At 39.1% G+C, this 16,801-nt stretch overlaps 1 protein-coding gene and 1 pseudogene across 1 annotated transcript in view; one reads left to right on the forward strand and one right to left on the reverse strand.

The window, feature by feature from the left end:
• LOC129391328 (histone-lysine N-methyltransferase NSD3-like) overlaps positions 1-16,801 on the forward strand; it is a 64,797-nt gene that overhangs the window by 36,003 nt on the left and 11,993 nt on the right. Inside the window, exons 3-4 of the mRNA XM_055081056.1 lie at positions 6,944-7,015; positions 7,382-7,544. Of these exons, the coding sequence (XP_054937031.1) occupies positions 6,944-7,015; positions 7,382-7,544 (235 nt within the window). The remainder of the gene's footprint in view (positions 1-6,943; positions 7,016-7,381; positions 7,545-16,801) is intronic.
• Positions 13,878-15,535, reverse strand: LOC102990719 (glutathione S-transferase LANCL1-like; annotated as a pseudogene).

Raw genomic sequence — 16,801 nt, forward strand, 5'->3', positions numbered from 1 at the left:
AAAGTCGGGCAGTGAATGAAAAGTAAAGATGCCTACTTTCAGGGTGCTAATATTCTAGTAAGAAGAGGCAGAAAATACACACGTATGTATGTAAATGAGTCTAAGTTTAGATAGTGGTAGGTGCTATGAAGAAAATAAAACTGGGTGATGAGATAAAGAGTAATCGCGGACACTAGCAGTTCTTCCATCTTAGTTCTGCAGCTGTAAAATGAAGGCTTTGAAACTAAGTGGTTTCTGGAATGCCTTTGAATTTCGTCTGTCATTTATTAAATGCCCCCCACAGAACTTAGCTCACGTAGTATCTTATACTGTTTATTAAATGAATGAATCAGTGGAAGGAGAGAAGTTAACTTTTTACTCTCCAGAGGCGTCCACTGTAGCAGTTCTTTCATGGACCTGCAGAGAAAAGACACGTGATGCACTATGACCGTTAGCAATCACGAAAATGCATAAAACTTGCATGTGGTTTTAGCGCAGGTCCTGAGAGCCATCTTGCTGGCCCCTCTTGCCTTTGCTCTAGAGAATCTGGCAAATAGAATACCCAATTTTATTTATTAGGCTAGACTTCTTGCCTTTATTGGTAAAAATATTAAAATATATAGTTTAAAATATGTCACAAAATAGAAATAGGGCTGGAAGCAGAGTCAGGAGAAGATAGTCTGTTCATTTTTCCTATCCACTCTTTGTTTTATTGGAATCTAGGAAAAAAATTCAGTGCAGTGATGTGATATTTCTAGTAGTCACTTTTCAGTGAGATTTTAAAGCCAATTCTGTCTTTGTTGGATGTCTGCTGTGTCTGGCCGTTTATATGACTTAAACCTTCAGTTAACTGTTATATCCAGGAATTAGAATGGTTAGATGTAATTTAAGAGTTTTAGTTCATTTTCTTTTTTAGTAAATCATGAGGGGCATAATTTAATATTTCATTATTTAGGATCTTACAGTATCTTGGGGTAAAGGAATGTCACTTTGACTGAAGGTATAGATGTGTTAAGTGGCATTGACTGCACTAAATGTTACCAAGACCATTGCCTGAAAGTTGAGTTTTGGGGGGAAATCCAGGGTTTTTTCTTTGAAAGAAATATGGTGAAAAGCTAAGCTCTTGTTAGTTGAAATTGATTAATTAAACTTTTATCACACATGGGAGGCAGTTACCAGCTTAAGAGATGGTGCCATAAAAGTGATCCTCCATTCTGACAGTAGAACTCTGGGCTGGAGCCCCCAAGGGCCCTGCTTGTTGTTAGTGCCGTGTCTCTGCTAAGCCATGCGGACAAGGGATGTGCACAAATCAGCCCGTTTTTTGTAACCGTGTATGTGTTTAATGGGGTTTTCTTAACTTCTTAAACAACATCTCTATTGCTTTCTTCAGGACAGTTGTTTTTAAGTGCTTTAATTTTTGATGCCCTTGTGCCTCCTGGTTGTCACTGGGGGTCCACGCCCTTGGTGTTCAGCATTGTAGCTGGCGTAGAAGGGAAAGAAGCCCACGTAAGAGTTTGCCCACACCACGGGACAGCTCCCCTCCCCCAGATGCTTGAGGGAAGCATAATGAGAACTGTGTGCCCGGGATGATTGTCCTCAAGCTGGGTTTGCAGATATATAGATAGATATAGCTATAGATATATGGATATAGATGTAGGTTTCTTCCTTAAAAGCTCGCTCATAGGTTCTTTTTTGAGACAAACAAAGCAAACAAAATCTCATCTAAAATAATACACTTCAAGATTTCACTTCTTTTTTCTTTCCTTTTTTCTTCATATTTGATCTGCAAGTATTTCCTCCCAATTCTGAGCTGTTTGGCCTTCTAAAGAGTGGCTGTTCTTTGGAACAACCTAAGTATATCTTCTCAACAATGAAAATGTGTCCAAACATCTAGGCAGCAGGAGACCTGAGATCACTACTGAAATTGTATATTTTGTAAAGCTGCTTTAGCTGTTTTCTCTCCCACCAAATTAGAAACATGTGGAAATGTTTCTGCATTTCTTCCTCCTTGGCAGGTGTAATGCCTCAGGCATGTGAGTGTAGGCCCTATTCAAACATTGGTCTTCTACCAGCACCTTGGTGGGCTTATCCACTAAAGCTATTCTCATTAACTCTTAGCTTGCCATTTTCACTTATAAAAAGCCAGATGGGGCTTCCCTCGTGGCGCAGTGGTTGGGAGTCCGCCTGCCGATGCAGGGGACACGGGTTCGTGCCCCGGTCCAGGAGGATCTTGCATGCCGCGGAGCGGCTGGGCCCGTGAGCCATGGCCGCTGGGCCTGCAGGTCTGGAGCCTGTGCTCCGCAACGGGAGAGGCCTCAACAGTGAGAGGCCCGCGTAACGCAAAAAAAAAAAAAAAAGCCAGATGGCTGGTTTGGTCCCATTAGCACTAAGTTAGAGGTTATATTTGGTTCTCCAGCCTCAGAGCGTTAGGTCTTAAAATTCTTAGAAACTGTTCATATGCATTGCGAACTTACACAGTTATTCAGAAAGTAAAAGAAAAATGCACGATTTACTGACTTTACATTTTTCTTTCTACCTTAAAAGATGACATAAGTTTTTGGTTCTTTTAGAGAATATGATTTTACTTAATGTTTTGAAAACTATTAAATATTTCGAATTCTGCCAGATTTGATGAGTATTATTCATCCTGATAAATCTCTTGGGTTTTAATTTTAAAAAGACCAATTTTTTTTTTTTTTTTTTTTTTTTTTTTTGTCTACACCACATGGCTTGTGGGATCTTAGTTCCCTGACGAGGGATTGAACCTGGGCCCTCAGCAGTGAAAGCACGGAGTCCTAACCACTGGACCACCAGGGAATTCCCCCTAATTTTTTTTTTAAATTTAGTTTTGGCTGCTTTGGGTCTTCCTTGCTGCACTCGGGCTTTCTCTAGGTGTGGCGAGCGGGGGGCTACTCTTTGTTCAGGTGCGCGGGTTTCTCATTGCGGTGGCTTCTCTTGTTGTGGTGCGTGGGCTTCAGTAGTTGTAGCATGCAGGCTCAGTAATTGTGGCTTCTGGGCTCTTGAGCACTGGCTCAGTAGTTGTGGCGCACGGGCTTAGTTGCTCCGTGGCACGTGGGATCTTCCCAGACCAGGGCTCGAACCCGTGTCCCCTGCATTGGCAGGCGGATTCTTAACCACTGTGCCACCAGGGAAGCCCTCATTTAAAATTAAGATGACTTGGGCTTCCCTGGTGGCGCAGTGGTTGAGAATCCGCCTGCCAATGCAAGGGGCACGGGTTCGAGCCCTGGTCCGGGAAGATCCCACGTGCCGCGGAGCAACTAAGCCTGTATATCACAACTACTGAGCCTGGGCTCTAGAGCCCGCGTGCCACAACTACTGAATCCCGCACGCCTAGAGCCCATGCTTGGCAACAAGAGAAGCCACCGCAATGAGAAGCCCGCACACCGCAACGAAGAGTAGCCCCCGCTCACCACAACTAGAGAAAGCCCGCGTGCAGCAATGAAGACCCAATGCAGCCAAAAATAAATAAAATAAATAAATTTATTTAAAAAAATTAAGATGACTCGAGGGAGCTCACTCACTGTCACCTTTTCTCTGATGCTTTCTCTTTCTGAAGCAGCACTACTAGTACCAAAAAAGGTATCTTCAGTCCCTGTTTGATTTTAATCTCTTTTAAGCTTATCCTTTGAACAACTGAAGGAAAATGGATTTTATACCCAGCAGTATTTTATCTGTTGGCAATTTCTGACTCCTTATTTTTGTTGACGCCTAAGCATCTGGCTTCCCTTGACCATTTCATCTTAAAAACTCCCCTTCTTAATTGGTATTTGTGATACTATGTTCTCTCTCTTTACCTTTCTTTTGAGCTCAAGTCATAGGTCCCTAAATGCCTAATAAGCATTACTGTTTTGTTCACGCATTAGCACATTTTACCATGTATATTCCCTTTCTGTCACTGCAGCATCCTTATTTGACTTTTTTTTCTTCTTTTATTTTTATAGTCTTGAAAGCTTAGAATAAATCTTCTTGGGCCTCTTTTTCTCCCTTGCCATTTCTTGCCTATTAAAATGACTGTGTAAAAAAAATCTCAGTTCTTTGAAAGTGATTTTAACAGTGTTTCAAGCCAGCCTGGAGGAAATGTGAACAATATGGAACAAACAAAAAAAATCAAAAAGAGGTAAGACATTTGAATAATAAAAAGGTTTTGGAGGAAATCCTGTCTTTAATCCAGAAAGGGAAAATGTTACTGAGCTTCAGACGAGTTCTTAACAACAGTAGGGTTCTGTCGTTTGGCAAAGATGAGTCACTCCGTATCTATCTGCCCTCAGAGTTACAGAGATCCCTAGCACCCTGGCATCAGAAGACTGAATGTGCTGAGGAGGAGGACTTGCCTTCTTGGCTCCATATGTGCTTCCCCAGGTGGTCCTGTCCTCCTGCTGTAGCTTGAGAATGAGAAGCTGAGGTGAAGGTTTAAGCTACATTTGTGGACTGAAATGAAGCTGCCTGATGAGCCTACGCAAATGTGGACCGTATTTTTAAACTGCCTCATTACACCGGAGATCAGGACAAAAATTCCCATTTGAACATAGATTTTTCTTTCCTTGCTCAGTGAGCGTGTCCCGTTGGATTAGCTAGTCGTGGTGCCACCACAGACGCATCTGACAGAGCTAATTTAGTGCCCACTAACAGCTGCCACTACTTCTTTCACTTGGGCTATTTCCAGTATTTTCAGTAGCCTCCTAATTAGACATTCTGCTTCCCCTCTTGCTCCCTTCCAAAATATTCTCCGTGTAACAGCTAACGTGATCCTTTTAACACAGAAATTGGCCACGTATTACTTCTCTACCTAATCCTCTTCAGAGGCTTTCGGTGCACTTAGGATGAAACACTTAAATGTGGCTTACAAGGCCCTGGTGATGTAGCCTCCTCTCCACTTATCTTGTAACCTCTCTCTTCCTTGGGACAGTTAAGTCCATTGTAATGGCTTTTTTGAAGTTTCTACCTTTGTTTAACCTCAGGGACTTCACACATGCCACTCCTCTCCGGCATGGTCTTTCCCCCACTTTTTACTAGACTAACTCCTCTTTTGATTCAGATTATACTTTCTCAGAGAGGCCTTTCCTGACCTTCATATCATAGTTACATACAGACACACCATTATTTCTCTTTTTACATTTACATTGTATGAGTGTATGTTTGTGTTTGTTTAATGTCTGTCTCTTCTACCCAACTGTGAGCTCTTTGAGGTCAGGGATCCTATCTATCTGTTACAACATTGTATACCCAACTTCTAGAACAGTGCCTGGAAAGTCGTAGGCACTGCTGAATGAATGAATGATACTTGGGGTTTGGCATATGAGTCTGACTTATCATTTCCTCACCATTTTTACAGTTTCTTTTATTTAATAAAACTTTGGGGGCTTCCCTGGTGGCGCAGTGGTTGCACGTCCGCCTGCCGATGCAGGGGAACCGGGTTCGCACCCCGGTCTGGGAGGATCCCACATGCCGCGGAGCGGCTGGGCCCGTGAGCCATGGCCGCTGGGCCTGCGCGTCCGGAGCCTGTGCTCCGCAACGGGAGAGGCCACAACAGAGGGAGGCCCGCATACCACAAACAAACAAACAAACAAACAAACAAAAAAAACTTTGTTTTTATAGCAGCGTCTTAAACTGCTTGAATTAATTGAGAATTTTAAGTAACTTCTAGAATTAGCCATACTTTTTAAGTGGAATTAGAGCTAAGTTAATGGATATATTTCTCTTTTTTTAAGCCATCTAAACTAAATTCTGTTCTTTGACAAGAAAATTTTTTAAACCTTTTAAATTACAAAAGTAATTTGCTTTTTACAGAAAACACAAATAACATACAAGTATAGATCTTCCCTCACCGCTTCCCTAATCTCGTTCCTCAGAGATAACTACTCTTATCAATTTATTGTACAATGTATCACATATTTTTCAAGGCGTATACAGGCTATTTTAAAATAAAAAGTAGGAAGATTTTGATAGATGTGGATTACTGACATGAAATAATGTTGTAGTTACCATCCTTCTGCTTAGATTTTCTCACTTTGTGTATTTCTGTAGGATAGGTTCCTAAAATGTAATTGTTAAATTGAAGAGTGTACATATTTTGAATTTTGATAGATACTTCCAAATTGCCTCCTCAAAGGATTGTAGAAATCAATTTTTAAATAACGTATTTGTGGGTTTTATGATTAGAAAAGTAATGTGATGTTTATTCTAAGCAATTTGACAAATATAGAAAAGCACATCCAAGAAAATCACTTATTCCATCACCTAGTGGTATCCGTCTAGTCTTTTTTTTCTGTACACATAAGAAATTATTTTTCCAAGATTGGAATCACACTATACAAACTGCTTTTCAATTTGCTGTTTTCAAATAACATTATATTGTTATTTTTCTGTCATTTAAAAATTTATATTATTCCACTATCTATTTGTACTACAATTTATTTAACGAATTCTGTACTTTTGGACATCTAGACTAATGTCTAATTCTAACTCTCGCTCTTAAAAATAGCACTGGTGTGCATATCTTTGTGTGTATCTATCAGTATATGTATATATCAGTGCTTTTTCAGTATACACTTTTATAAGTGGATTTGCAGGGTCAGAGTCTGAAATTTAAGGCTTTTCATACATATTGCCAAATTGCTCTCTAGAAGAATTCCAAGTTACATCTTACTAGCAATCTCAGAGTGCCCATTTTTCTGCACTCTGATAGGTTAAAAAAAAAGAAAATCAACAAATTAAGAAATTAAGTTTTAAAAGTGATAGAGTAAGAAATGGGAGCTATAGCTATGGTGTAGAATGGACAATGGATGTTAAAGACACAGCATCATGTACTATGTAAGTTGTGTTTTTCCTCCTTACATTATTCAGCTAATAAATGTCCTTTATTCCCTTTGCTCTTTAGTTTTCTTTGACTCTTTGTGTGTGTCACTGTTCTTTGGTTTGCTGCCATTTTATTCTTTTCACCTAGAGACCAAATGAGAGGGTTGACACTGTATCAGAAAAACCAAGAGAAGATCCAGTACTGAAAGAGGAGCTCCCGGTGAGTGGCTTTAGTGAATACTGTCTAACCAAACATGGTGTGAGAAGGTGGAAGCAGAGTGATTAAATTAGAACACACATAGCATGTATTATTACTTCAGAAGCTATACTGAAATAAATCTTGGAGCTGGTTTAAAAGGTAGATATTTTTAGCGAATTATTTTCCTTTTCAAAACTATGACCACTTTTTATTAGATGTGAATTTTTGAGATGCCTTATCAATAATTCGGCAACAGAAACCATCAGTCCTCTTTTCAATATTTGGGGTGGGGCTTATCTTCCTCCTCTCTTCTTCCCTTTTGCTAGATACGGATAGCAGGCATCAGAGAAAAGTATGAGTGAAGTTTTTTATGACCTTCTCCTACAGGTTCAGCCGATGTTACCTTCTGTTCCAACAACAGAAGTGTCCGCTGGTGTTAAGTTCCAGGTTGGCGATCTTGTTTGGTCTAAGGTGGGAACCTATCCTTGGTGGCCTTGTATGGTTTCAAGTGATCCCCAGCTCGAGGTTCACACCAAAATTAACACAAGAGGTAAGAAAAGGCGTAAATGGACATTAGTAAAAAGTTGTGGCAAAAAAGTGAATCTAAAATGTTGTTTATGATATAATACATACATGATAATATAATCTGACACCCAAACACATATCAGTATCAGTTTTTAATGAACAGTGAAATAATTACGGTCATCTTAACTGGCAGAGAGCCTCTACAGCTGACATGGTCCTTGTTTTCCCTTAGAACACCCTATGTTTGTTTTATAATTTCTTTCACACTTCTTTTCTTAAAAAACCTTAATCTGACCTCCAAAAGCAAGCAGACCTATAGGTAATGAGATGTCGAATATGAGCGTGATAGACATTTGGGCCAAACTTTCTTTGAACGTTTTTATTTCATCTTTGACTCCTGTGGGTAGTAATTTTTTACTCAGACAAGTGCTTTTCATCCTGATAAATTTTGCAAGATGCCTTTTTCCTCCTTCTTTCCATTTTTTTTTTTGTTTTTTTTGGTGGGGGGGGGTTTGTTTTTAATTAAAAAAATTTTTTTTACTCCATTTTTGAATCTGTAAATTTACTGGGACATCATTTTAAATTCAATATGAAATAGAAGTATGGTTTGAAGCCAGCTACATGGCATAGAATCTTACCTTAGGAATGTTAATAAATGTTAAGAAAACATGTATTCTAACTTTACTCCTTTTCCAGAGTTTGACCAAAACCTGTAGAATAGATTCCTGAGATTTTACCATTTGGAATGGACTTGCTTAGTAGCCAGAGGAAGGTTGGAGTTTGGAATTTATTTCTGGATATTTGCTTTGCGAACTCACTTGTCGAGTCCCTTATTGTCTGTGACAACTTTGCACCTATTCCTTTTTCTCTCATTTTAAACTTTCTATCTTGATCCCTGTTCACTGTTATGAGGAGAAAAAATGTCTGGCAAGTCAGATTTGTGACGGGATCCGCCATATTTGTCAGATACAGAAGGCAATCATCTTGTCACTATAATCTGCTGATTAAAGGTTGGGGTGACTAGAATTATCAGTGGGGCAGAAGTTTAAAAAAAAACCCAACACTGTTGAATGTCCACTCCTGTGCAAGGCACAGTGTTAAACAATTCTCTTGTAGGACTTCCCTGGAGGTCCAATAGTTAAAACTCCACACTTCCAACGTGGGGGGCATGGGTTGGATCCCTGGTTGGGCAGCTAAGACCCCACGTGCTGCATGGCGTGGCCAAAAAATAAATTAAAAAAGAAACAATTCTCTTGTATATTTTCTTAAGCAGTCCTCATAGCAGCAACACTATGAAGTAGGAACTATTATCCTTATGTTTTGGATCTGGAAATAGAGTCTCAGAGAAATCTCAGTCCCTAACCTCCACTCTTAACTACTACTGTATAATAAAAGGAAAGTAATTGAATTCCCCTACTCATAATTTACAGAGACTGGGGGAGGCAGTCCTAGCCCCTTCATTTATATAGTAGGGCTGTTGGACTGTTAATCTCTTGAGTACCTTGCACATTTAATAATCTATGATTCTTGAATGGGAGAAGAAAGGGACAGCCTTCTTAGATAAAACAATACACAAGTCCCTGTCTGGGCCTCCAGAGCACTCTAAGGTATTACATCACGTGAGAGTTGTGGCTCTTCAGTTCTGTCCCCTTAGGAAACCATCCTTTTGAGATTATATAAAGAATTTCACATTTAATTACTCTATGAAAACTTACTAATTTCAGCTTTTTTTCTGGGATACAAATGAAAGCATAATCTATGCTTCATCTTGTATTCCAAAGGAAGTATTTAAATTTATTTTATGAATTAATCTGGTCTGGTCCTCCCTACTTCAGTGCTGGAAAAACTGATTTTGTTTGTATTGTTGAGGAAACCGAAATCTGAGAATTTAGGTTTGAAAAACGTACATGCTGATGATATTTTAAATTTTCTCTTTCCTGCAGTAGTTCTTAAAATAATAGCCTTCTTGAGATATGATTTACATGCCATAAAATTCACCCTTTTAAAGCCTGGAATTTAATGATGTTCAGTACGTTTCCAGAGTTGTGTGACCATTACCACAATCTAACTTTATCCCTTCTTTCATCAGCCCAAAAAAGAAATCCCGCATCCATTAGGAGTCACTTCCCATTCCCCCCTCCGCTCCCCAGCCCTAAGAAGCCGCTAATTACTTTTTGTCTCTATAGGTTTGCATTTTCTGGACATTTCATATAAATCTAATCATATAATATGTGGCCTTTTATGTCTGGTTTCTTTCACTGAGCATCATGTTTAGAAGTTCATCTGTGTAGTGGCATGTATCAGTACTTTGTCTCTTTTTATTGCCAAATAATATTTCATTGCATGGCTGTGCAGTGCAGTTTTAAATGAAGTAGTTTTTTGACAATTTTTCTAAAAACCAGAAACACAGTATAAAACTTGATTTTGTTGATTATGTTCCACACGAGATACCTGTGAAACATTTTGTGTTGCTTATTATCTAAACTACTTGGTAAAATTTGTCTTGAATTTTATATAGTAATCAATGGTTTCCATACTGTTATTAGTCAGTATTGTTATTAGTCAGATTCTCAGCATTGGAAAACGTATTTAACGGTTTTCACACTTACAGATACAATTATTTGAAGAGCACGTTGAAAGATGTTTGGATCACATGTCTATTTTGTTGTATTTCATTGTTTAGATCTCATTTTAAGTGTAAAAGTTAAAAATGAAATGCTCTTTCTGCTTATGACAATACAGTATATATGTTCAGAAGGCAAAGTTGCCCATAGTCTCATCCTCCAGATATGTAACAACTATTAAGAGTTCGGGAGTAATTCGGGGAGTTCCCTGACAGTCCAGTGGTTAGGAGTCTGTGCTCTCACTGCCGGGGGATCAAGGTTCAATCCCTGGTGGGGGAACTAAGATCCCACAAGCCTCGAGGTGCAGCCAAAAAAAAAAAAAGAGAGAGAGAGAGAAAAGAGAAAAAGAGTTTGCGAGTAATTCTTTTTCTCTTTGCATATTGTAGTTAATAGATTTGAAAATAAAGATCTTTAACTGAGAGTTTTAAATGTTATCACATTATACGTATTGTAACTTTTAATCCCAATATATTTTTTAAAATTTAAAACCGGACAGTTTTACCTCTATTATTTTTGTTATATAAAGATGTTTCCTCCACATTTTTCTGTTGGAAATTTAGCTCATTATTCAGAGACAGATGTGCTTGTTTCTCCATCTGTCAGGTCTTTGGGTTTTTATTTCACTCTTTTTTATAGTTTTCCAGCCAGCAGGAAACGAAGTGCCAACAAAGAGACAAATTGTTTGATTTGTTTCATCTGTAGTAAGTGATTTAATGGAGGAAGAAGTTGAAAATAAAGATTAAAATGAGATTATGTTATCCGTGAGTTATTGTTTTCATGTTTTTAACTATAATTCAGAGTCTTTTGGGATTATCTGTTTGGTTCTAAATAAGTAACTGACTTTTGGAAACAAATTATGTCCTGTGTTCTTTTTTTTATAGTCCTAATAAAATTTCATTGAGAACCAGTTAAGTCAAATCCTTTACGGAACATAGAAATACATACAATTCCAGCCGTTTCCAATAAATGGCTATATAACATTGGCGTAGGATCCCTGAATATCCCACTTTGATTTGTACCTGTAGGAGAGAAACAGTTCTTCTACAGCTTAACAATACAGAAGTGGGGTGCTCTGACCTATTTAGGGGCAGCAGCAGTGAAGTCAGAATTGAGTATGAATAACAAAGGATGATAGATGAGTTCAAGTAGCCAAAGGAGTAGATGAATAAGTGTTTACTCTTCACGTTTTGTATTTCAAACTCAGTCAAGAGAAGGCAGGGCATTATAAGATCAGACACAAATTAACCTGAGGACTTATGAGTAAAGTACACCTCTCAATTAAGTTATGCCGGGAAGTTGTAATAAGAGAGAAAATGGCCACTTTTACCTAAAACTCTACCTGCTGTGAAGGCTTTTGGTGCCAGATAATTGGAAGTGACATCAAAGATGAAAGAGGGTCAAATGACTCTAAGGGTTGAAGACTGACTTCTTGATGGGACCAGTAGGGTTGATGTCAATAACTGATCGTGACGTTCATAGAAGCACACGGCAGGATAAGTGAATACTGCTTGACAAGGTTTTAAGGTTTCACTACCTAGTCTTTACATGGAGGTAAAAGATACTACTCAGTTTTCTGGGAAGCAGTTTTGTGCATTTTTTCGTTCTGTTTTATTTTCTAACAAAAAAAATATCTGAGGGAAAAATGATGTAACAGAAATAGAACTGAAATGATGCCCCTTCCTTTCAAAACTAAGAAACTTCATGTAAAAGTTTCAGTTTCTACCATGGTGTTAGGGTATTAGTCTGAGTTTTATAGCCTTTGCCTGAGTTTAAAATCCTATCAAACTTTCTGAGCTCTTAAACATAAATAAAACAAACAATGGCACAAATATAAAATCTTGCCAGTTTAATAACTTTAAAAGCTAAAGAAAAAAATGAAAACTGGATTGTGTTTGTATTGATAAATTTGTTAATGGATGGCAGTAGCTAAACAGCAATCTAAATAGGAATAAGAATCTTATTCAAAGTGTTCTTCTCCCTGCCTTGATGTCTTCCTGGGGTTAAATTAATTAAGGTGTTTGGTGAAGCACTGTGATCAGTCTCCTCCAGTTAAGAGAAAGTGTTTTGTTATTTTCCCCTTGGTTAGTAACTACAGGAGCTAGAAATGCAGGAACAGTATAGTAAGACATTTAACTAAACCAAATGGGGTCTGTTCTTTCAAGCTGGACACCCATCCAAAGGCAGATTAGCTTTCCTGTGGATGCTGACACTGTTCATGTGACACGTTCATGAGAAGGGCGCGGCTTGCACAGAGCTTGCCAGCAGTGCTTCAGATCTGAGAGGCACAAGGTGGTCCCCAGCTAGCGTGAGTCACAGAGGAATAAGCTACTCCTGGGAACTGAGCAGTGGTCTGTGTTTCAGATCCTACTGTCAGTAGCCTTTAAAGGGTCAGGCAGTTGCCAATAATATTAGCTATTTTGGTGCTAAACGGAAAATAATCGGGGATTGCTGTCCACGGGAACCAACATGTACTCAGTGGGGATTTGGTTCACAGTTCCAATAAAAATAGCATGTTTTTGTGACCGAGAGAGCCGTGAAATAGGCACATTTAAAATTTTTAGAGCCTGTTTTCTTAAAAGCTGCAAAATGTTTCAAAATCAGTCAAAATACATAGAAAAGACAAACAAGCCTGGGAAAGTCAGCAATGGAAGAAGGAGGAATGGGAGCTGATGAGTCAAAACATTTGTACAGAATTTGAAGCACCAGGGATTCTTTACCTACCATATCAATACTCGATCCTGAGGGCTCAGAAATGGATGAGTGTTAAAGCCGAGGGTATGCAAAGAGACAAAAGCCATTTGTTCTAAGAATAATCACTGGATAATACCTTCTCAGGAACCAGCATTCCTGTCAAAAGCTTAGCAATTTTGCAGTATAGCACCCCTCCCCCTTTTTAAACAAGTAGAATGCTCTACTATTTAGTGAAAAGATCAACATCTAGACAGATGGAAGGAAAATATCTTACGGCTTCTTCACAGCAACCAACGCTTTATAGAGCATCGTCATTGCAAAGTAAGTAAAACACAAATCAAGGTTTACGAAGGTCAGTCAGAAAGGGTGGACTCAATCATAATATATTTACACACACAAGTCTCATTTCCTGATCTTACACTTATTCCAAGGAAGAAACAAATTTACATAAGTAGTTCCAAAACATACTAGCTTATTTGGAGAAAACAAACTTTTTTGTTAGCTTATCTAGAAATAACCTTCAAATCAGAATTTTCTTATAACAACCATCACATTTCAGAAGTTTTTGATTAAGATGTTGGATTGAGCCTGGATGCTCTACTAACAAAAAGAGGTAAATTTGAAAGTATGTTTATCTCTAGTTTAAGCATTGTGAATCTGAAAAATGGTGTTTAGGTCCCTAGCCCAGTTGGCAACTCTTTCAATTTTTGTCCTGGAAGCATATAGTTATATTTTTGTCCTGTTTCATAATCAACCACTTAGAGAAAGCAAAGGCATAAAAGTGTCATAAAAAAAATACTAAAGGGAAGAGGTGGATGTCAATATCCAGCGATAAGCATGTATTTATCTGCATTTAGTTTCTTTTAAACATTTTTAGAACTGTAACAGATGGTTATATTCATAAGCTTGAGTAAGAATACGACTGCCTCCAAGTTCTGAAATAAATGCATATATGCCTCAAAATACGGTACACATCACCTACCCTCCCTTTAGGAGAAACTGAAGTTAATTAAGATTTCCCTGGATATTTTAAAATAAAAGTAAATAATAAAAAGGAACTGAACTAAAGACATATTCTGAAAAAAAAAAAATCAACTAAATCAAGTACACAGTTTGACTCTATTGTTGCTTTAGCCCGGGTGTGATGTATAGAGAGGCTCATGCAGTGAGGGGACTCTCCTTTTACAGTTCAGATGCAGGGAACCTGGCTTTCGTGGGCACTAGGAGGTCAGCCAAGAGATGAATTGTTCCAGCTATTCCTTCAAAGAGGGAGAAGGGGGTGTCTGGTGTTCTGCATCTGTGTTCTCCATAATCTAAGCACCATTCAGCGAACTTACAGGCCCTGTACGGGTACTTCGCGTCCTGCGTGAGGTTGTGCAGCGACAGGAAGGCCGTAGGCATTCCCTGCAGCGCCGTGGCACAGCCCGTACCCCTTCTTCAGCGAGCCACACTGCCAGATCACATCAGCACACCGATAGGCATCACTGAGGGTCTGTTCCTCTTTGAACACCTTATAGGCCTGAATGAGCATGTAGATTACCCCAGGAGAACCGTGGCACCAACGGACTAGCAGGTCCCGAGTATTGTCCACACGAGGAGGGTAATTGCCGGAAGGGAATTTCAGCTGGCAGACGTAGTCTCCACTGGGCTTGACCAAACTGTGTAACTTCCCATGGCTCACTTGAAGGCTGGGCTGCCTCAGGTGCTAATAAATTCCTGCCAGGCCATGAGCAGCCCCGACATGGTATTCTTGGTACCATTCATACACCAGTGGAGTCTTTCTAGCTAGGTCTTCTCCAGAGGTTAAGACTGTTTCACAAATCTGCTGAATATGGCTTTGAGGAATCTTTTCCACTCCAGAGTTCTTCTTCACAAAGAGAAGAGCATAGATGTAGCCCATTCGACCATAGACCATTTCATTTGGAGCATATGGAGATCAGTCTTATTTAGGTGAATTAGCCGGGTGATGCGGTCTTCTGCCCGCTTCTCATTGTTCATCTTGTGATGCACCACAGCGACCACTGCCAGGGGGCCCCTGTCCCCGCAAAGGAAGGTGATGGAATGCTTGGTCAGATAGTTCAGACTTTGCTTTACATAGCCATGTGCCATCTGTAGGTAGGTAGGGTCCCCAAACACATCCTAGAGGTGTAAGTAAAGCACAGCAATACCTGCCCAGCCAGTGTAAACAGTGCTATCCCGAGTGTCTGCTGACTTTGGGCTTCTCTCCATTCGCTGAAGAAGCTCTCGAATCTTATTGTTCAGGCGTTGTGAGAACTCAGTAGTCGTCCCAGCAGAATCAGAGTAGCCTTCAGCCAGAGATTTGTTGTAATCGGTGTAAGGATTCCGGGAGGCCCTTTGCGCCATGGTGCCAGAAACGAGCCCCGCAGCCTCAGGACAAAACGAGAAGCGACGCTTTCACCTGTCCTGTGTTCTTGTAACCCTACTGCTTGTACCCACCACCCTGTCCTCCAAGCCTACCTATTGGTTGAGGCTATATTTTTGTTCTTGTCCTCCAAAACCCTTGGACTTTCAATAAACCTTCTTTGATTGATTACAATCAAATTTATGCTTGGCTCTTCTCAGATTAGATGGTGTGGAAAACCATGTTGTGTATGTTTCTCTTTTCTCACAGGCTCTTTTACATATGAAATTTTAATTTGGTTTAAAAATAATTCCTTAAGTAATCTCCCGTTAATGTCTAATAAAATTTAAAAATTTCAGATCCAAGATACAATCCTTTTCCTGTAACCCAGTCAGTTGAGTTGACGCTGATACCCATAGTTTCTGTCAGGATCTGCTTCTTGTCCTTCTCTCCGTACCTGCCTTATCTTGGATTCCCCAAGAGGACCAGTTTTCACATTTCTCTGTTGACCTGAGACATTTTCTTTACAGTGGTGTTTTTCAAACTGTTATTGGTAAAGGACTAGTTTTTTGCTCTTTTAAAAAAAATTTTCCAGTCCACCATGGACCAATGCTCCTGTAAAATACGATAAAATTAACTATTAGGGAAATGAAAGGCCTCCCCTTACAAAAAAAATACACGGTACAGGATCCCTGATCATGGGCCTAGATGTCACGCAATGTCAAATTATCATAGTTTCTAAACGCTCACTCTTACCTTCTCTGCTTGTTTTGTGGCAGACTGGCTTACCCTGGGAGCCACGCTCAGAGTAGCACCGCCAGAGAGCAGTGGTTCTCAGGTGTTTTGGTCCCAGAACCCCTTTTACCCTTAAAATTTGAGGTCTCTAAATGCTTTTGTTTACATAGGTTATATCTATTACTGTTTATGTTACTTTAGAAATTAAAGCTGAGAAAATTTTAAAATGTTTACCAATTCATTTTTAAAAAGCTACTCTATGTTATATTAATTCTGTTTTTATGATAAATATTTTCTCAAGCAAAAAAATTGAGAAGAATGGTATTTTTACATTTTTGCAAATCTCTTTAATGACTGGCTTAACCTAAGACACGAGATTCTTGTATCTGCTTCTACGTTCAGTCTGTTATGCTTTGTTGTTTTGGTTGAAGAAAATGAAGATAATCTGGCCTCACACAGATGTGTAGTTGGAAGAGGGAAGAGTATTTTAATAATAGCCTTTTCAGATAATTGTGGGTATATTTCTTTGATATTGCCCCCAAAACTCAGCAAGTGGTGGGGTAGTTGCAGTATGGAATCTGAAATCCTATCAGTAAACTTTTGTACTTGGTTTCTGTCTTGCACTTTGAATGGATCGTTTGCCTTTCATGACTTTGTAACATCATACATTGGCCATTTAAAAAATATTGCATGCATATCTTCCAAATGTTGACACATTCCTTTATAGATATTTTTAAAATCACATTCGTTGTCACCACTTACTTCATCAGAAAATTCTTAGATTATTTGGAAATTGGAAGACTCATAGGGGCAGATACTAGTTTATTTTGATTTTTCTTGGAAGATCAAATTTTCTTATTGGCAACAAAT

Source organism: Physeter macrocephalus, chromosome 20, assembly GCF_002837175.3.
Source record: "Physeter macrocephalus isolate SW-GA chromosome 20, ASM283717v5, whole genome shotgun sequence".
Taxonomy (NCBI): domain Eukaryota; kingdom Metazoa; phylum Chordata; class Mammalia; order Artiodactyla; family Physeteridae; genus Physeter; species Physeter macrocephalus.